The 20,749-nt window shown below is 42.0% G+C and overlaps 1 protein-coding gene across 2 annotated transcripts; it reads left to right on the top strand.

Annotated features, from left to right (window-relative positions):
* Positions 1-599: 599 nt before the first annotated feature.
* Positions 600-19,568, top strand: LOC126985500 (structural maintenance of chromosomes protein 2-like). 2 transcript variants are annotated; one of them, XM_050840488.1, is made up of 24 exons: positions 600-718; positions 1,675-1,852; positions 2,493-2,642; positions 2,987-3,148; positions 3,609-3,719; positions 4,345-4,482; positions 4,883-5,023; positions 5,390-5,539; positions 6,057-6,246; positions 7,211-7,386; positions 8,109-8,227; positions 9,639-9,777; positions 10,404-10,550; positions 11,199-11,403; positions 12,204-12,325; positions 13,195-13,333; positions 14,291-14,484; positions 15,075-15,218; positions 15,656-15,850; positions 16,373-16,573; positions 16,987-17,103; positions 17,629-17,727; positions 18,584-18,793; positions 19,165-19,567. In XM_050840488.1, exons 2-24 carry the CDS (start codon positions 1,685-1,687, stop codon positions 19,276-19,278), a joined length of 3,531 nt encoding a protein of 1,176 aa, XP_050696445.1. In that variant the 5' UTR covers positions 600-718; positions 1,675-1,684; the 3' UTR covers positions 19,279-19,567. The 2 variants fall into 2 exon arrangements, with proteins under 2 accessions (XP_050696445.1, XP_050696446.1); XM_050840489.1 differs by having other exon boundaries at positions 614-737; positions 19,165-19,568.
* Positions 19,569-20,749: the final 1,181 nt, after the last annotated feature.

The raw sequence follows: 20,749 nt of genomic DNA, 5'->3' as shown, positions 1-20,749 counted from the left end.
AATGGGGATTACAGAACACAGGGAAAGGAATGCTAGGGAATGATACAGGGATTTACGAAGGGAACTATAGAGGGAAGCGGAAATATCAAGGTAAGGAGATATCGTTTTATTCAAGGACAGGAGGATTATAGCAGAAATAAAATAAATCCGTTGGTTACCTATATGTGAGGATCTTCAAAATTATATAGATACTATGCTAATACTGATTGGTTTTATTTGGTATGAGTTAGTTCATCAAATAACATATTCCGCAATCCCCTACGAAATACCAAAAAAAAGAAAAGAAAAAAAAAGATTACATTCATATAAAATCCGACAAAGAAATCACGACAATCAAGACACCTCTCCACCCGAAATTGACCTCTCTTTTGGGTACTATTTAATGTGAGTAGCGCGCTTTTTTTTATTATTTTTTATTACTACTAATTTTGTTGCCCTTGAGCCGTAGTCCTTTGATGTAAAAAAAAAATATAATACAGAACAATACAGAGCAAGATAATACAACAAATACAATATAATACACAAGGAAGAAAGAAGTTAGATGTTTATATTATTTGCTATTTAGATGCTCATTTGAGGCTTTGAATCAAACAAACAGACGCTTATTTGACCTGTTTTGGCGCGCTGGTGTTGATGGCCGCGTTTGAATTTCGGGTCCACCTAAAATCGCTCTCCCGAGGCCATTAATGGAGGAATAACCCCCCGGGAGCTTCGCCAGGTGAGGATTGACTCGACAGGTAATAATGAGAGGCCTATGATAACTTTACCTTGCCCTTGAACCGTAAATGAGGATGTAAACACCTTGGTCCTGCCCTCCTGCCGCCCGCCCCTTGTTTACGCGCCCTTCACACCACTGGTATGATGCTCTGGGGTCGTTTTTATGGCTTTATTTGTTGCTTGAGTCGTCTTGGCGTGTTTTGTTACCCAGGGTCGCCTCTTGTACTTGTGTTCCTGTGCTGGGGAGGCTGCCGTGTCGTTGGCCTCATCTCCAGTGGGGTTCAAGGGGTTTACCTTTTCCGGGCATTCATTTCAATCTTTCTTACTGAATTGCTCATGATTACAGGACACAGGGAAATAAATGGGAATGGTTTATGAGGGAAACTATAGAAGGAAAGGGCATTATAAGAGACGCAGGGAAGGGTATGGGTGAGAGAGAGGAATTTACCAGGGAAACTAAAGAAAAAAGGGGGATTACATAACACAGGTAAGGGAATGTTGCTCTACTTGACCGGATTTTACTGAAGTCAAGTGAAAAAATTCGGACCCACATGAACGGTACCACTTTTGTAGGCTTTTTAGTTATGTCTTGAGGCCTCAGTCGTGTTGGCCCTCTGCTGGTGTCCCTATCGGTGAGGGCCACTTAGTCTGGTTTTGAGTGTGTTATTGCCTAGCTACTTGTGGTGTGGCCTGGCACTGCCCTAAGGAAAGTGTCGAGACTTCATTTGGACTTATTCACTGAGCAGTTCTTCATTTCTCTTATCTCCTCAGGTTGGGTGTGAACTCAAATTTTAAATTCTCCCCGCTCAGGTTAGAGATACTTCCTCGGCACACCAGGCAAGAACGCACTATCACCACCACTATTTGAAGAGTCCGTAAATCTTGATCCCTGTCTCTTTGCTGTGGATATTTCATTTATAGATACTCCATCTGTTATGCTCATCACCTTCATTCCAGGGTCGCCAAAATGTATATCAAGTCAATAGTGGTAGACGGCTTCAAGAGCTATGGGCAGCGCACGGAGATCAACGGCTTTGACCCGCTCTTCAACGCCATCACGGGGCTCAACGGCTCCGGCAAGTCCAACATCCTCGACTCCATCTGCTTCCTCCTCGGCATCACCAACTTGAGCCAGGTGGGCGGCGGTGCTAGTTGTGTGTTTGGGTTTTTTATGATAGTTCCTTTAGGATAGCAATCTCACACAAGGTTAATACTCACATTCAGTGCACTTTTTATCAGCTTCCAGAATTTTTTTTAATCTTCAATGTAATGATGTAAAAAGTTTATGAGAGCATCCTAGCACATTGCATTTTGAGAGTGGAGAGTCAGGTTGTGTTAGGTTAGACTTAGTTTGGTTAGATTTCTTAAGGTTAATTATATACAACATTCAGTAAACAGTAATGGTTGTGTGTATGTGTGGGGGCTTCGTAGTGGCTCACAACCGAATGAGCCCGGGTTCGATTCTCGGGCGGAGTGGAAAAATTTGGGCGGCTTTTCCAATACCCTACGCCCCTGTCCACCCAGCAGTGAATGGGTACCAGGTATTAATCGGGGGTTGTGTCCCGTCTCCTGGGATCTGTTTCCTTCTTCTATAATTCCTTCCCCTTCTGTCTCTCTCCGGCATATGACCACAGGTGTTGTGCCGACTAAACGAAACTTTCAAACTTGTGTGTACGTGTGGCCAGCGGGCTTTCATGTGTGTGTTGCTTCCTTTGCATATGGTTTGTGTTGCTTCCTTTACCGTAACAATGAAAGTCCTGTGTTCTGTGTTTCAGGTGCGAGCCACAAACCTTCAGGAGCTGGTGTACAAGAATGGCCAGGCGGGCGTCACCAAGGCCACCGTCTCCATCACCTTCGACAACACCGACAAGAAGCAGAGTCCCATCGGCTATGACCACTACGCCGAGGTGACCATCACGCGCCAGGTAAAAATAAAAAAGGCATAATTTGTACAGTAATAATCATTGTAATACCTTGAAGAACATGATGATTTGTACCGTAAAAGTCATCGCCAGTAATAACAGTGATAATGATACGAGGTTGAATAAAGAAGAATCAACAAAACTGAATAAATTACTATGTACTCTTTACTTTTGTCTATTAATGGCAGCGGCGAGTAGCGGGCTTTTTTTTTCACTTTTTGTTGCCCTTGAGCCATTTCCTTTGTTGTAAAAAAACAAACAAACAAACAAGGACAGTACTCAATGTTAGGTTAGGTTAGGTTAGGATTGTACTGAATGTTGCCTAATCAATCCATCAACTGTTGCAGGTTGTGATTGGCGGGCGTAACAAGTACATGATCAACGGCAGCACAGTGCAGAACAGCCGCGTGCAGGACTTCTTCCGCTCAGTTCAGCTTAATGTGAACAACCCGCACTTCCTCATCATGCAGGGACGCATCACCAAGGTCCTCAGCATGAAGCCGCCGGAGGTGAGGATGTCTGTTTTGTGGCGGAGAGTAATGTGACTTATGTGGATTAGGTTAACTATAGTGGTTGGTGTTAGTTAACCTTAAGCAATTTCATATCAGTAACATGAAAAGCAGAAAAAAAGGAAAAGTGGGTATATTTGTGTTTGCTTCATTTTGTTCATGTTCTTAATTTTCTTTTTATAATCATTGTCATCTTTTCTTTTTCTTTTTCTCCCTCTTCTTTTTATTCCTCCTATTCATCATCTACTTCCACAACTTATACTTCTTCCTCTTTTTCTTGTACTTGTTCTTGCATTTTTTGTTCTTATTCTGCTTTTTCTTTTGTTGTATTGTTCTTTTTCTTACTGTTGTTCTTGTTCTTTCCCCCCTTGAGCTGCCTCATTTACTGTAGAAAATAAATAAATAGATAAATAGAAAAAAAAAATTACATTCTCATCCCCCCCTGCCCGGCCGCCCGCAGATCCTGGCCATGATCGAGGAGGCCGCCGGCACCCGCATGTACGAGGCCAAGAAGCAGCAAGCGGAGAGGACCATCGAGAAGAAGGACGCCAAGCTGCTGGAGATGTCAACGGTGAGGGGCGGCAAGCTTTTATTTATTTATTTTTTTTCTCCTTTTTTTTTCCACTTGTTTTCAATATTTTCATTTTAGCTTTTTTTTTTTTTACTGTAAAAAAATATGAAAAAACAATGCCTTTTTTTTTGTTAGCTACTGTAAAAAAAAATAAAATTGCCCTTTTCTTTTTTTCTTGTCTGTTAGTTACTGTAAAAAAAAAAAGATGAAAAAAACAACAATGCCCTCTCTTTGGTTTTTATTTTATTTACTTACTATTTTTTTACTTGTACTTATATATTTGTTTATTTATTTACTTAATTTTTACTCATTTTTCATTATTATTATTATTATTATTATTATTATTATTATTATTTTCTGCTTTTCCTCGCTTGTCTTCTATTTTTCATTCTTTCATTCTTCATCTTTTTTCCCTTTCACTTGCTCCTTTTCTCTCTTCCTTCCTTCCTTCCTTCTCTCTCTCCTTCTCCCCTGTCTGTCTTTCTTCTATTTCCTTCCCTCCTATCTTCCCTTTCTTCCCTCATTGTCTTTCTTTCTCATCATCCTTTTTTCCTTCTTTATTTATTTCCCTCTCTCTCCTTCCCATCTTTCCTCCTCTTAATCTAAATGGATCACGTTGCTTCAGATCCTGGTGGAGGAGATCACGCCGACCCTCACCAAGCTGAAGGAGGAGCGCTCGATGTACCTGGAGTATCAGAAAGTGCAGAGGGAGTTGGAGCACCTCACCAAGCTATACATCGCCTACAAGTTCGTCACGGCTCAGGTACGTTGGCCAGGCAGGTGATGGTAGCTGATGGGGTGTGCTGGTGATGGTAGGTGAAGGGGTATGCTGGTGATGGTAGCTGAAGGGGTATGCTGGTGATGGTAGCTGAAGGGGTATGCTGGTATGGAGATAAAAAGGAAACAGAGAAGAATGACATTTCAGTTAAGAAAGTTACATAATACTGAAAAGGAAAGTGTGTAAACAAGAAGAAAAGAGGAACGAGAGGAGGAGGACCTAAGAAGCGATTCAAAGCGATACAGGTCAAAAGAAGGAGAAGAAGAAAAAGGGGTATCCTGGTGATGGTAGGTATAGGGGTATGCTCTCTCTTCCCTGATGACCTAAACTGTTTACCGAAATAATACCGCTTTTAGAAGGTAAACACAGAACTCTTTGGCTGCAGGAGACAAGTGAGAAGGCGCAGGAGGGGCTGGACGAGGCGAAAAAGGAGATTCAGGACCTGCAGAAGAAGATCACTGACGGGGAAGCGGAAGTGAAGAAGCTGGAGAACGAAATCGTGGCCCTGCAGGAACAGCGCGATAGAGTACGTGGACGAGAGGGACTGTTAGTGTAGGAGTGATTGATGTGATGTTTGTTTTGTAGCGTGGAGAGTGTGTAAAGATCAAGAAGAGTTATGTATTAGTGAGAGAGAGAGAGAGAGAGAGAGAGAGAAATATACAGACAAAAAGATGGAAAGGAAGAAAGAGAAAGAAAAGATAAATGTATGAATGAATAAAGAAGATAGATAGATACAGAGAGAGAGAGAGAGAGAGAGAGAGAGAGAGAGAGAGAGAGAGAGAGAGAGAGAGAGAGAGAGAGAGAGAACTTCATGGGATAGCCTACAAACTATATATACATTTTTTTTTTCTCATAAAATTGTCACGCGTTCTAAGTTCCGCCATTGCCTCAGGACACGGGCGAGAAGCTGCAGGAGGTGGAGAAGGTGCTGAAGGAGAAGGAGAAGGCCAGCGTGATGAAGAGCGCCTCCCTCAAGAACATGAAGGAGACTCTCAAGGCCGAGGAGAAGAAGAAGAAGCAGCTCGAGAAGTCCCTGGCTGACGTAAGTGTTTTTTTTATTTATTTATTTATTTATTATTATTATTGTTATTATTATTATTATTTTTATTGTTGTTGTTGTGTAGAGCAGTGCCATTGGTCTTTATTTTTCTTCTTTCTGTCTTTTTTCTTGATTTATTTACTTATTTTTCTTTTGTTTTTCTTTATTCTATCCCCTTTTTGTTGCTTTTCTTTTTTATTTTGCATTCTTTTCTCTCCTTTTTAATTTTTTTTGTTTGCTTTGCTTTTTCTTCTTTCCTTGTCTTTTTTCTTTTTTCTCCCCTTTTTTTCTTGATTCATTTTATTGTTTTTTTTTCTTGTTTTGCTTTTTTCTATCCCTTTTTTTTGCTTTTCTTTTTTTTCATTCTTTTCTCCATTTTTTTCTGTTTGTCTTCCTTTTTTCTTCTTTCCTTGTCTCTTTTCTTTATTCTTTTTTCCCTTTCCCCTTGAGCTAAACCCTGTCCCATAAAAAAACACACACACTGGAAAACAAGAAACAACACTCTATTTTCCCACCTCAGGACATAAAGGCGCTGGAGAAGAAGCGTTCGGAGGGGGAGCAGCTGCAGGGGAACTTCGACAGCATGAGGGCCAAGGACCAGACTGACGGGGAGGCGTTGGCGGCGGCGGAGCGACGATTGCAGGCCATTAGCTCCGGCATGTACTCTGCGGGCGATGGCGAGGATGCAACGTTGGAGGAGCAGCTGATGAGTATGTTCATTCGTTGGGGTGCTCAGTATCAGGGGTGTGGAGTGACGAGTCTTACATAAAAAATTCCATCTCCAACTCCGACTCCAGGAAATTTTAAGGTTGTGACTTCGACTCCACCTCCTTCCCCCTTCCCCTCTTCGGCAGTACAGTGGTGGGCAAATAAGACACCACCACACCCAGTCACACAACATCACACGTATCGTAAAGGAGTTGGGAGTTGGAGATATTTTTATCTACTCCAACTTTGACACTGAGTTCACCCAAAAGTAGGTGACTCCAGCGACTCCAACTCCACACTCCTACTCTGTATACACACTTTATTGCTTGCTATTGAAATTGGCAGTAATTGCAGTGTTGTTTAGGTGGTAGGTGGCTTTCTCTATATCTAAGAAGAGTGAGCAGAGGTGTATCAAGCATGTATTAGATTAGTGATATTGTATGGAGCAGAAACATGGGCTCTAACTAGAAAATTGATGGAGGTATTGAGAGCAAGTGATCGCAGAATGCTGAGGTATATGGCGGGGATCAGGTGGCAAGACAGGGTGTCCAGTGCAGATGTAGCTAACAGATGTGGAGTAGAGGACCTGGAAACAGTGCTCAGAAGGGAAAGACTGATGGTTTGGACATGTAAAGAGAGCAGGGGAGGATACAGTGCTGGGAGTTTTGGAGAGATTGGAGGTAGAAGGAAGGAGACCAGTTGGTAGACCTAGGAAAACATGGAGAAGGTGTATACAAGAAGACTTGGCATTGATGGGATTGGAAGAGTGAAAATGGACGTTAAACAAAATGATGATGATGATGATGAGTGTTGGCAGCTATTCAGTGCTGTCATTGGTATCCAAGGCTCATTTTCTTGGTTATGATATTGGTGGTATTTTTTCATTTATATTTTGTTAGCCCTTGGTCGGTCTCCTTTATAATGAAAAAATAGAAAAGATATTGTCATTATCATTTTCACCCGCAGGGGCCAAGGCCAGCATCACCGAAGCCAAGACAGCCACCAAGCAGGCCGAGATGAAGCTCATGCACAGCCGGAACGCACTCAAGCAGAAGCAGCAGGAGATGAGGTCAACGGCAGCACAGTACGAGAAGGACAAATCCATTCTCACCCGCATGGAGAAGCAAGTGACCAACCTCCAGGTGTGTGTGGGTGTGGGTGTGGGTGTGGATGAGTGTGTGGGTGTGGTTGTTTGTGTACGTGTGTGGGTGTGGTTGTTTGTGTACGTGTGTGGGTGTGGTTGTTTGTGTACGTGTGTGGGTGTGGGTTTGTGTACGTGTGTGGGTGTGGTTGTTTGTGTACATGTGTGGGTGTGGTTGTTTGTGTACGTGTGTGGGTGTGGTTGTTTGTGTACATGTGTGGGTGTGGTTGTTTGTGTATGTGTGTGGGTGTGGGTGTGTGTTTGTGTACGTATGTGTGTGTAGTTGAGATATACCTTTTGGCTCAGTGCTAGAGTGTCTGCCTTTCATCTCCGTACCGTGGGTTGGAATCCTGGGCAGTATGTTTTTTGTTTTGCTGAATAGATCAATTTCTCATGTGATTCGAGGAGCATAATCACCCTTCAAGTCATGTACGTGTGATAGAGGCACCTAGTTGTGTGTGTCAAGTTTACTGCTGTTTTTTTTCTTCCTTTCTGCAGCCTTTCTTTCATTTTTTCCTACTTTCATCTTTTACATATTTTTATTTTATTTATTTGTTTATTTTATGTAGCACAGTATTCATGTTTTAGTTTTCCTTTTCCTGTTTCTTCTTTTCTGCAGCTTTTCTTTTTTTCTTCCTTTGCTTCCTGATTTATTTATATGTATGTTTATGTGTGTGTTTATATGTATGTGTATGTATATATGTGTGCGTGTGTGTGTTTCAGAGTCAGCTGGAGGAGATGGACTACGATGACGGGCGTGTGGAGCAGCTGGAGGCGGAGCAGCACGCCCTCAACCAACAGATCGGCGGACTGCAGGAGAAAGTGGACCGGCTGGAGTCAAGGTCAGTTTGTCAATCTCAGTGCCAGATTTTTAAGGACTTGGTTAGTCTGCATTCTATTCTATTCTACATTCTGGTTATTATACATTATTCTACATTACATTCTATTCTACATTACATTATTCTGTTCTACATTCTGGTTATTCTGCATTCTACATTCTATTTCTCTGTTATTCTACATTCTATTTGTTATTTAGGGCCATATTACAAGTTGAATCCCAGAAGTTTCAGGTCCCTACAGAGTTTGGGATGAATAACTGTAAGGACCTGAACCTTCTTTGACGTGTAATACAGCCCCTAAACTGACCTTTGTAGGGACCTGAACCTTCTTTGACGTGTAATACAGCCCCTAAACTGACCTTTGTAGGGACCTGAAACTTCTTTGACGTGTAATACAGCCCCTAAACTGACCTTTGTAGGGACCTGAAACTTCTTGGACTTGTAATACGGCCCCTAAACTGACCTTTGTAGGGACCTGAAACTTCTTGGACTTGTAATACGGCCCCTAAACCGACCTTTGTAGGGACCTGAAACTTCTTGGACTTGTAATACGGCCCCTAAACCGACCTTTGTAGGGACCTGAAACTTCTTGGACTTGTAATACGGCCCCTAAACCGACCTTTGTAGGGACCTGAAACTTCTTGGACTTGTAATACGGCCCCTAAACCGACCTTTGTAGGGACCTGAAACTTCTTGGACTTGTAATACGGCCCCTAAACCGACCTTTGTAGGGACCTGAAACTTCTTGGACTTGTAATACGGCCCCTAAACCGACCTTTGTAGGGACCTGAAACTTCTTGGACTTATGTCACCCCCTAAACCGGCCTTTGTAGGGACCTGAAACTTCTTGGACTTGTAATACGGCCCCTAAACCGACCTTTGTAGGGACCTGAAACTTCTCGGATTCGACCTGTAATACGGCCCTCAGTCCAAAGTTTCCTCTCAGATTTCTCTTACAACTTTTGCTTCCTTTGCTTTCGTATTTTTTTCTTTATCTTTTTTTTATATTTTTTTTTTATTAACTCATGCCTACAATAACTTCTTTTTTTCTTTGATTTCTTTTCTTTTCTTTTAGCATAGTTCATCTAGTCTGCTGCCTCCTTTCCTGTATAAATAGATTAATAAAAATGTCTCCTAATCATGAATAAAATAAAATTAGATAAATACAATAAAATAAATGAAAATAAAATAAATGAAGTGTTCAAATTCATAAAAACGTATTACCTACTCATGAATAAATTAATGAAAACATCGTATTTTTTACCCATTCATCGCCAACAGGTAAAAAATACAATAAAAATAAATAAAAGTAAGATAAACAAAGTAAAATGAGTTGAAATTAATAAAAACGTATTGTCTGCTCATGAATAAATTAATGAAAATGATGCATCTTTTACCCATTCATTGCCAACAGGTACCCACAACTGTGCTTCAACTACAAGGAGCCTGAGAGGAACTTTGACCACTCCAGCGTGAAGGGTCTGGTGGCCAAGCTTGTGGGCCTCCGCGACTCCAAGACTGCCACGGCCCTTGAGGTTGTGGCCGGCGGAAAGGTAACGCATATATATTGACTTATTTTTATTTATTTATTTATTTTGTTTCGTGCAGTATTTGAGTTTTCCCTTTCCTGTTCTTTCCTCCTTTCTGCAGCCTTTCTTTTTTTTTTTTCCTACTTCATCTTTTATTTATTTTTTTGTTTATTTTATTTAGTAGTGTTTGTGTTTTAGTTTTCCTTTTCCTGTTCTTTCTTTTCTGCAGCCTTTCTTTCTTTTTTTTCCTACTTCATCTTTTATTTATTTTTTTGTTTATTTTATTTAGTAGTGTTCGTGTTTTAGTTTTCCTTTTCCTGTTCTTTCTTTTCTGCAGCCTTTCTTATTTTTTTTCTTTTGCTTCGTGATTTATTTTCTCTATCTTTTATTTTTAGTTTTCTTTATTCTTTACTCATTCCTACAACAACTTTTTCTTTTTTCTTTTTATTTCTGATTTTCTTTTAGCATTTTTCTCTTTCCTACCTTCTCCCTTTATTCTCCCTTTCTTCTTTCCTTTCTTTCTTTCTTCAGCCTCTCTCTCTTCAGCCTTTCTTTCCATCATTCCTTCCTATATTCCTTTCTCTTCTTTTATTTCCTGCCTTCTTTTTCATTTATTTATCATTCTCTGTGTTTCCCTCTCGTGCCCACAGCTGTACAACGTCATCGTGGACACTGAGGTCACAGGCAAGAAGCTGCTACAGAGGGGTCAGCTGCAGTCCCGGGTCACCTTCATCCCCCTCAACAAGATCGCCGGCAGGTCCATTGACGCCCGCACTGTGCACGCCGCTGAGTCCCTGGTGAGTTTTGTTTTTCTTTTCCTTATTTTTATTATTTTATTTTTTTTACCATCCACTTGTTGCGTTTTGTTGTCACCCCCATTTGTTACTCAGCCATCCTTTCACTTTCTTTCCTTCTATCTTTCTTTTCTTTCTACCCGCCTGCTACTCTTTACTATTAGCCTCTTTGTTACTTTCTTAACCATCACTTTACTTTCTTTTCTCATTATTCTTTTTCTTTTTTAATTTTTTTTTTCTGCTTTCATTTTGTTACTCCCCTTAACCATCATTTTACTTTCTTTTCTCATTATTCTTTTTCTTTTTTAATGTTTCTTTTTTTTTACTGCTTTCATTTTGTTACTCCCCTTAACCATCACTTTACTTTCTTTTCCTCTTCTCCTTTCCTTTCCTTTACATTTGTACTTTTACTTTTCCCTGATTTTTTTTTTTTTCTACTTGCCCTTTAGTTGTCTCCATTGATGTAAAAAAGAGAAAAATTTTATAACCATCAGACCATTTGTACCTTCCCTTCCCTGTAATAAGGAAAATAAATAAATAAATAAATAAACTTCATTACCATCACCAATACGCACCTTCCCTTCCGTCACCCCCCCCACAGATGTCGCGTCGACTAAACGAAACTTTCCAACTTTTTCTGTCACCCCCCAGGTAGGGAAGGAGAACGCACAGACGGCCCTCTCGCTGGTGTGCTACGAGTCCGAGCTGCACAAGGCCATGGAGTGGGTGTTCGGGACCTCCTTCGTGTGCCAGGACATGGACGTGGCCAAGCGCGTCGCCTTCCATAACAACGTGATGCGCAAGTGTGTCACGCTGGAGGGCGATGTGTTCGACCCGGCCGGAACGCTGACAGGAGGTGTGGAGGGGTTTGTTTATTCACTGTATTGTAGCGTTTATTTGTGTACTGTGTGAGGTGTCTGGAGGAGGGGACAAACAGGACTATCAGGGTCATCAGATTCAGTTCCAAAAGTGTCATGGGGCCCTCCAGGAAGATTAAAATTTGAAGGAAGGAGAAAGTACAGTAGAGGGAAGATTATAAGACTGTTCTCGAGTTTATCTGTGAAGGAAATAAAGTGAAGACTCGGTTAACTCTTGCATCAGTAATTTGGACAGTACGGAAATAAAAGAGGTTGAAAGAAGCCTTGGTTAACTCTTGCATTAGTAATTTGGACAGTACGGAAATAAAAGAGGTTGAAAGAAGCCTCGGTTAACTCTTGCATTAGTAATTTGGACAGTACAGAAATAAAAGAGGTTGAAAGAAGCCTTGGTTAACTCTTGCATTAGTAATTTGGACAGTACGGAAATAAAAGAGGTTAAAAGAAGCCTCGGTTAACTCTTGCATTAGTAATTTGGACAGTACGGAAATAAAAGAGGTTAAAAGAAGACTCGGTTAACTCTTGCATTAGTAATTTGGACAGTACAGAAATAAAAGAGGTTGAAAGAAGACTCAGTTAACTCTTGCATTAGTAATTTGGACAGTACAGAAATAAAAGACATGTTAAAAGAGGTTCAAGAGAAGATTTGATGACAATAAACCTTGCTATGGAAACTGCATGTGCAAGAAAGGAAAAAGAAAATGTTGTTGAGCAGACAGTTATCATTATCCATTTATTTACTTATTTATCTTTCCACCTACCCATTATTATCGTCCCTCAGGTGCCAGGAAGCAGGGAGGCAGCATCTTGGCCCAGCTGGACGCTGTGAGAGAGTTCCACAACGAGCTGAACACCAAGACCCAACAGCTGGACCAGGTGAAGAAGCAGCTGCAGCATCTTCAGGTGAGAACAGGTGGAGTTAGAGAGACAAATAGACAGGTCATGAGAGACAGATAGACAGGTGGAGTTAGAGAGAGAGAGACAGGTGGAGTTACAGAGACAGATAGACAGATGGTTAGAGACAGATAGACAGGTGGAGTTAGAGAGAGAGAGAGAGAGAGACAGGTGGAGTTACAGAGACAGATAGACAGATGGTTAGAGACAGATAGACAGGTGGAGTTAGAGAGAGAGAGAGAGAGAGAGAGAGAGAGAGACAGGTGGAGTTACAGAGACAGATAGACAGGTGGAGTTAGAGAGAGAGAGAGAGAGAGAGAGAGAGAGAGAGAGAGAGAGAGAGAGAGAGAGAGAGAGAGAGAGAGAGACAGGTGGAGTTACAGAGACAGATAGACAGATGGTTAGAGACAGATAGATAGGTGGAGTTACAGAGACAGATAGACAGATGGTTAGAGACAGATAGACAGGTGGAGTTACAGACAGATAGACAGGTGGAATAAGAGACAGACAAGTGAAGAGAGACAGATAGACAGCTAGAAAGAGGCACAGACAGACAGGTGTGAGAGACAAGTAGAGAGAAAGAAACACTGACAGACAGGTAAAGAGATGGAGAGAGACAGACAGAAAGATAAAGAGAGAGACAAACAGGTGCAGAGACAGACATAGACAGACAGATGGAAAAAGAAAGACAGAGAGAGAGAGAGAGAGAGAGAGAGAGATAGACAAACAGAAAGACAAAGACAGAGAGAGAGAGAGATAGACAGACAGAAACACATAGGGAGATAGACAGACAGAACGACAGAGAGAGAGACAGACAGACATAAGATCCTTCCCGGCACATCACAGCAGCTAATCCTTCCCCGTAACTTTGTGTCCAGAGGTACGCTGACAAGTTTGCCTCGGTGAAACAGGAGTACACGAAACGCAGCCACGAGTTGCAGATGTGTCGTCAGCGCCTGGAGCAGAGTACACACCACCAGCACCAGGAGGAAGTCAAGAACCTCGAGGACACCATGAGTGAGTCTGCTGAACCCACCGAGGAGGCTCCGAGATTTTGTTGTTGTTCTCGATTTATGTTCGAATTTCTTTGCCTTCCACTTGTTAGTCCTCAACCTCACCCCAATTGCTACTCTCTTCATCATTATTGTACTTGCTTTTATTATTTTCATCAGCTTGGAGGCTCCGAGATTTTATTTTCCTTTTTGTTTAATGTCCGTATTTTTTTTACCTTCCACTTGTTAGTCCTCAGCTTCATCTCATTTGTTACTCTCTTCACCATTATTATTATTATTGATGTTTTTCATGTATTTTTGTGCTATTGTTACTGGTCAGAAACTACGAAATGCAATAACGTGAAATGTGTCATGGGCTCGGGTGGGAGAGAGGGGGGGAGGGAAAGAGGAAGAGAGAGAGGTAGAATTCTAGTGGTTATGCAATGACGAGTATGGTAATTTGACAAGGCTGGCGGCTGGCTATGAGTCTCTCCCACACTTGACAACTGTTTACTCTATTCTCTCATGACGTTCTCCACACTGTCTCCAGGTCTTCAGTCTTCCAGCTGGTCTCCCTTCATCTTCCTCTACCTTTGCAGCTCTTCTGATTATATGGCCTTCCTTCCTCCTCTCGTCATGCCCACACCATCTCAACCTCCACCTCACCACACTCAACACATCCTCCACATTACACATTCTCACAGGCTCGGAGATTTTACGTTGATTATTTCAGCTGATGTGATTATTGCGAGCACAGAACACCAAGGCCAACAGCAAACAACAAAACAGCTGAGTGGAACAGGCTTGGCAGTCATGTCGTGGGTGCCAATACCATAGATACATTCAAGAAGAGGTTGGATAAATTCATGGATATTGTAGTGAAGTTAGGTGGGGTTAGGCTCACAGGAGCTTCCTTGTATAGGCCAACCAGCCTCTTGCAGACTCCTTACGTTCTTATGTTCTTAACTCCTAACCCTTCCAGATGAGTGTGAGGCCACGCTGGAGAGGTGCAAGCAGGTGGACGTGGAGGGCGCAGCGAAGGTGAAGGAGCTGGAGAACAAGATCAAGAATGCCAAGGTTCTGAAGGAGCAGGAGATGAAGGCTGCCAAGGCGGAGCTGGCGAAGTGCAAGAAGGTGGCGGAGGAGACGAGGAGCAAGTGGAACCTCATGAAACAGGTCCGTGAGGCTTTGATTCCTGTGTTACCTTATAGCTTTTTTTTATTTATTTATTTATTTTTTTTATGTCAAAGAATGCAGCTCAAGGGCAACAAAAAGAGTACAAAAAGAAAAAAATGCTACTCGCTGCTCCCACAAAAGTAAAAAATAAAGAGTAGCCAGAAGAGAGGTCAATTTAGGATGGAGCTGTGTTGTTAATAGAAGCCTGCTAATTGTCTCGGTGGTGGACTGCTTCAGGGCTGTTTAATAATCATAATCAGCAATCATGTAAATCAAAACAGCCATTACTAATATTTTTTAACCCATAATCGACTATAATTGACGGTATTTGTTATTGCTGCCTGCATATTATTGACACTGATGACTGTTTACTATGCATAGGCTAGCATACAGCATCCACGAAACCGGACATGCCTTGTGACAATAGGTTGCCAGCGCACGATAATGCTCACTTCAGACTTGAATGAACCTACCATAGTGGGCCTTGTTGTTTTGTCCCTTAGTTGTTTCCCTTTGCTGTAAAAGAAGAGAATGAGGTAAACAGAACAGCCTTGACAATGATGCTTACTTGTTTTCTTGTTTACTTGCAGGACGAGGAGAGTCTGAAGCTTGAGATCCAGGAGTTGGAGCAAAGCATTGAGACGACACAGGGCCAGATAGCGTCCTGCGTGGAGGTCATCGGGCAGTACCAGGAGCAGGAGAAGACCCTGGTGGAGGAGGTGGCGGAGTGCAAGGTGGGTGTGAGGGGCAGGCGTGTTGTGTTTGTCAAATGGGCTATGAGTCTTACCCACTCTTGACAATGTACCCTAATCTTTTTTTATCCTTGTTTATCATTCTTATTTTCCTTAATGGGTTAGATGGCCTATGATGTACCCTAACCTTCTACTTTACATTTAACCCCTTGACTGCGGATTTCCTACAAGAAGACACCAATCTACAGAAATGGAACAAAAAGTGGCTGCTATAATTCAATGAAGAAAATATAAGGTCATGCACTTTGGGAGGGGATATCCAGCATACCAATACCACATGGGAAACACTCCACTATCCACCACAGAGACAGAGAAAGACCTGGGAGTATATTATGTTACCAGACTACCAATGAAAGCCAAATTTGTGCCAGTCGCAGCGGACGGGTTAACCATGTACTCTAATCTATTCTCTTTCCTAGGCCGCTGTGGAGCAAGCCCAGACAGCCGTGCGTGAGGCTAAGGACCACCTGAACGCCCAGAACAAGGAGATCAAGCACATGGTGGAGCGCAAGGAGGAGATCGGCAAGGTGGGGGCGGAGGCCAAGCTCGCCCTCCAGCAGCTCGAACACAAACTCGCCAAGATCAAAACGGAGACGAAGGAAGCGGAGAACCATGTGAGTTTTGTGCACCGTTGCCAGATTATCGTACTCAGAGCATAGTGTTGAACGGCTTCTAACCCATAACTATTGCCAAAAAACATCATAATTTAACTATTTTAACGATAACTACAAATTAATCTCGTTATTCGGACCCAGGAGACAGTTTTTCGTTGGGCAGTTGGTAAATATTAGAGGCTGGGTATAACAATTTGGCAACGTTGGTTTTGTGTGTGTTCTGTTAGGGGACTTTTTTTATCAGTATATCATTATCACCAGAAAGAAAACTAAAAGATATGTCAAGTAGTACATTTTCAAAACTAAGAGAACCAAGGATGCAGAGAAACAGCTGAGTGTATACCCCAATCAAGCAATCTAATCCTCCTCTTCCACAGGTCAAACACATGCTCAGAAAGAAAACCATCAAAAGATATGTTGAGTGTAGTACATTTTCAAAACTAAGAGAACCAAGCATGCAGAGAATCAACTGAATATATACCTCAATCAAGCAATCTAACCCCTGTCTCCTTCTCCCCACAGGTCAAACACATGCTCAACGCTCACGAGTGGATCGCCGAGGACCGCAAGTTCTTCGGCAAGCCCAACACCGCCTATGACTTCTCCACGAATGACCCGGTGGAGGCTGGACGCAAGATCACACGACTAGAGGAGGCCAAGACCCGTCTGTCGAAGAGTGTCAACATGCGTGCTATGAACATGTTGGGGAAGGCGGAGGAGCAGGTGGGTGTCCTTTAGCCTCTGTGTGTGTGTGTGTGTGTGTGTGTGTGTGAGCTTCATGGGTCTAGGAATCAAATGTAGTCTTTAGATAGCTTTTTTCAGTCCCATTTGGCTGTCACAACAAGTATTTCCAAGGTCACAAAGGAGATTAGTTAGGTTCTCATGAGTGTGTTTTTGTACTCCAGGGATCAAGGAATTAACTTTAGTCTTTGTGTAATTTTTATTTGTCCCCTTTCAGCTCTCACAAGAACTATTACCCTTTGTCCCTCCACTTCTTTAATCTTCTATAATATCTCGTCCTCTTTACTTCTCTCTCATGCTCTCACTTTAAGTTTCTCTTTCTTGCTCTGTAGATTTCACTTTTTTTTTTCCTCCAAGTACAGTGAAAGGCTGCAATCTCCCTTTTTTCCCCCCAGTACAATGACCTGATGAGGAAGAAGCGCATTGTGGAGAATGATAAGGCCAAGATCGAGAAGGTGATTGAGGAGCTGGACGAGAAGAAGAAGGCGGCGCTGCGCTCGGCCTGGGAACGGGTGAGTGAAAGGGGGACGGGGAAGGGGGTGGTGGGTGACCTGACCTCGGCACTCACCCAAACTCAGGGCAAAATATAAATAATAAATAAATAGATAAATGAAATGGAAATGAAAGAAAACAATAATAGATACAATAAAATAGGAATGAATTCATATAATGACAAATAAATAAAAGATAGATATAAGTAAGTGGAAAATAGAAGTAAGTAAATAGATAATAAGTGAACGAATAAGTAGACAAATGAATGATGAAAATGATAATACGTACTTCCATTCAACTTTTCCCTCCTTTCATTTATAGACTTTTTTGTTTTTTTCTTTTCACTTGTTTTTTCTTCATCTTTTATTATCATTCTTCATCTTTCTTTCCTTTTCCTTTTTCATTTTCCCTTGGGCTGTCTCCTTTACCGTAAAAAAAGAAAAGAAGGAAAAACACACACACACACACACACACACACACACACACACACACACACACACACACACACATGCACTTATCTCACCTGCCCTTCCTCCCTTCTACAGGTTAACCATGACTTTGGCTCCATCTTCACCATGCTCCTGCCAGGCACCCAGGCCAAGCTACAGCCACCAGAGGGCCAGGACGTGCTGGATGGACTGGAGGTGCGTTATGATGGGAGTTGGGACGCTCTCCTGTGTCGCTTGTCTTATGTTGTTTTTACGTCTTGAATCTCTTGTTTGTTTGTTGTGTACTTTAACCCAATAGCAGCGTGGATCATGTTTCTTAATGGTCCCTCTCCATTTCATAATATATATCAAAGCATTTGTGATCAGTTTATGTATCATTTAAGACATTACCATACCATTCTGTCTTTCCACTTCTATCATTTTCTATATTCTCTCATCCTGTCCCCTGGTGTTTAATGATGGGACCCTCCCCTTCTTACTTGTCTTATTATGGTGTCATTTCTAGAATCTATTTGTTTGTTGTGTATTTTAAGACATTACCCTACCATTCTGTCTTTCCACTTCTATCATTTTCTATATTCTCTCATCCTCTGTCTCCTGGTGTGTAATGGCATGACTCTCCTCTGTCTTGTTTGCTTCATTTTGTTCAGGGGTTAAGGTTCCTCTGGTCAGGGGGTTGTAATTTAGGTGGTTTTCTTTCATAATTTTTCTTTTCGCTTTCTTAATGCAATAGTTTTTTTTTATCATGCCATGTGTGTCTAAATTATCTGAAATTGAAATCCCTGTACACTTCAACTTGCTGTATTCTTTTCTTTTTAATGATTTTCAGACTTCCACCAATTAATTAACAATATCCAAAGGCCAAAAAGGAGATTAATCGCCTTTTCATGAGTGTTTTTCATATCCGTGGTACAAGAGCATAGTCAGACCACCACCAGGGCCATAAAACTTCCCCACAACTCTTACAGAAGCCTAACCAAATGTTTGTGTTTTGGTGCTGAAATTTTTAAGAATCCAACCTAATGTTTCATAATTCCTCTTGCCTCTGCAGTTCAAAGTGGCGTTCGGTGATGTGTGGAAGGAGAGCCTGACAGAGCTGAGTGGAGGGCAGAGGTCGCTGGTGGCCCTGTCGCTCATCCTGGCCCTGCTGTTGTTCAAGCCAGCGCCGATCTACATCCTGGACGAGGTGGACGCGGCGCTGGATCTCTCGCACACGCAGAACATCGGCAACATGCTGAGGATGCACTTCAAGCAGTCACAGGTTGGTAGTTGCTGTTTTAGGGTAATATGCTCTATCACTAAATGGTTCTGAAACACTTGCGAAAGTTTCCTGGTTGCCCCCATTAGCAATCAGGAGCTTTTCTTGTTTGCGTAATCACATCAATAATTTTTTTGCCTTTCCTTGCAGTTCATTATTGAAGGTGCTGGTTAACTTTTGCATAAGGGATTTGGATAGAATAGGGATGAGGTACCTTGCAGTTCATCATTAAGTTTACCAGTGAAAGGATTGAAGATGCTGGTTAACTCTTGCATAAGGGATTTGGATAGAATAGGGATGAGGAATTCTGTACTGAGTATATACATAAAGGAAAGGCAATCACCACATCAATCACCTTTTGCCTTTCCTTACAGTTCATCATTGTGTCGCTGAAGGACGGAATGTTCAACAACGCCAACGTGTTATTCAAGACCAAATTCGTGGATGGCATGTCAACCGTCACCCGCCACACCCAGCAGAGGAGGTAGAAAGAGCAGAGGCAGTGGCAGGAGGACGGAAAAGTGCAAATGTCCTCTCGGTTAGCTAGTGGTAAGGTGGATTAGTGTCAAGATAAGGGAAAGAAAAGTATGAAATGTAAATATGATAAGTTGTAGTAAAGCTGACATCAAAGTAGGAAGAAGTAGATAAGTAAACAAAAGGAATATGCAAGACACCTCTCCACCCGAAATTGACCTCTCTTTTGGCTACTCTTTACTTTTATCGTTCATAGGAGTGGTGAGTAGCGGGCTTTTTTTTTTTTTTTCAGCTGTGTCCTCTGATGTAAAAAAAAAAAAAAGCTCTTCCAATGCTAGATGCTAACTATCTAACCAACAGGGAGCATACATCAGGGGGTGCATCGCTTCACTCACCCACCGACCCCACCCCTAATATTCAACTCGGGCAAGCCTTCACGCAGCTCCCCATCCCATTCTAAGCCCCTCCAAGGATCGATCAACGTGCCCATGCCATGAGTTGCGTGGGCATCCCCTTGGTTTCTCCCACCTATCAGTGTAAGACAGTATGAGAAAAAGCTGACAGTGTGTAAACTAAAGCATTATGAGCGTCCTTACATAGACCAGGAGAGAGACTAACAGGTGGAAGATATGAGAACAGACACATACATAGATAATAGATACAGAATAGGAGAAAAAGCAAACTGTAAACTAAAGGAAGATGAAAGCCCTTAACCCGGTAGCAGCGACGGGCCAAATTTTTGACCATGATATAAACCCCTCAAAATAGATGATGCATAAACTGATCACAAATGCGTTGATATATATTATGAAATGGTTTGCGTGAGTGATGATTTTTTCTCATTTTTCTTGCTTAGAGGGGCCTTTAAGAAACATGATCCCCACAGCTACCGGGTTAAATATACCTTCAGGAGAGAGACTAATTTTTGGAAGATATGAAAATCAACACACACATAGATAATAGATACAGGATAGATGCATACAGGGAGGCACAGTGATAAAACTCAGCTATCTATATGTTATCTGATGTTATGTTCCCTCCAGAAGCTTGGCTGTGACTGCAAAGAACCCATCTGTGCCTTATCTACGCCCTTGTTCTTGGTTAGCAGTCTTGCCCTGTCGGAAGATCACACATAGTTCTGTTAATTGATATGTTTTTATACTTATTCTCGGGACCATCTTCAAGTATTCCAACTCTTTAGTCTCAGGTCCGTGTCATGTGCTTTCGGCTCGCACAACTATTCCCAAGGCCACGAAGGAGGTTAGTCAGGTTCTCATGAGTGTTATTTCACATTCATGGTGCAGCAGGAGCCTTGTCAATCTATCACTAGGTTCAGAAAACCACCCATGGACATACTAACACAACCTTGACGAAAGCCTTATCATATGTGTGTGTGGCTGTGTGTAAGTCCTGAAATGTTTTGAGAATATGGGTCTTGGTTCCTTTTTTCAGTATATATGTAATAATTCTTCATATAAGTTGATC

Source organism: Eriocheir sinensis, chromosome 59, assembly GCF_024679095.1.
Source record: "Eriocheir sinensis breed Jianghai 21 chromosome 59, ASM2467909v1, whole genome shotgun sequence".
NCBI classification, from domain to species: Eukaryota; Metazoa; Arthropoda; class Malacostraca; order Decapoda; family Varunidae; genus Eriocheir; species Eriocheir sinensis.
Note: the sequence above shows the minus strand (reverse complement) of the source record. Positions and strands in the feature narration are given on the sequence as shown.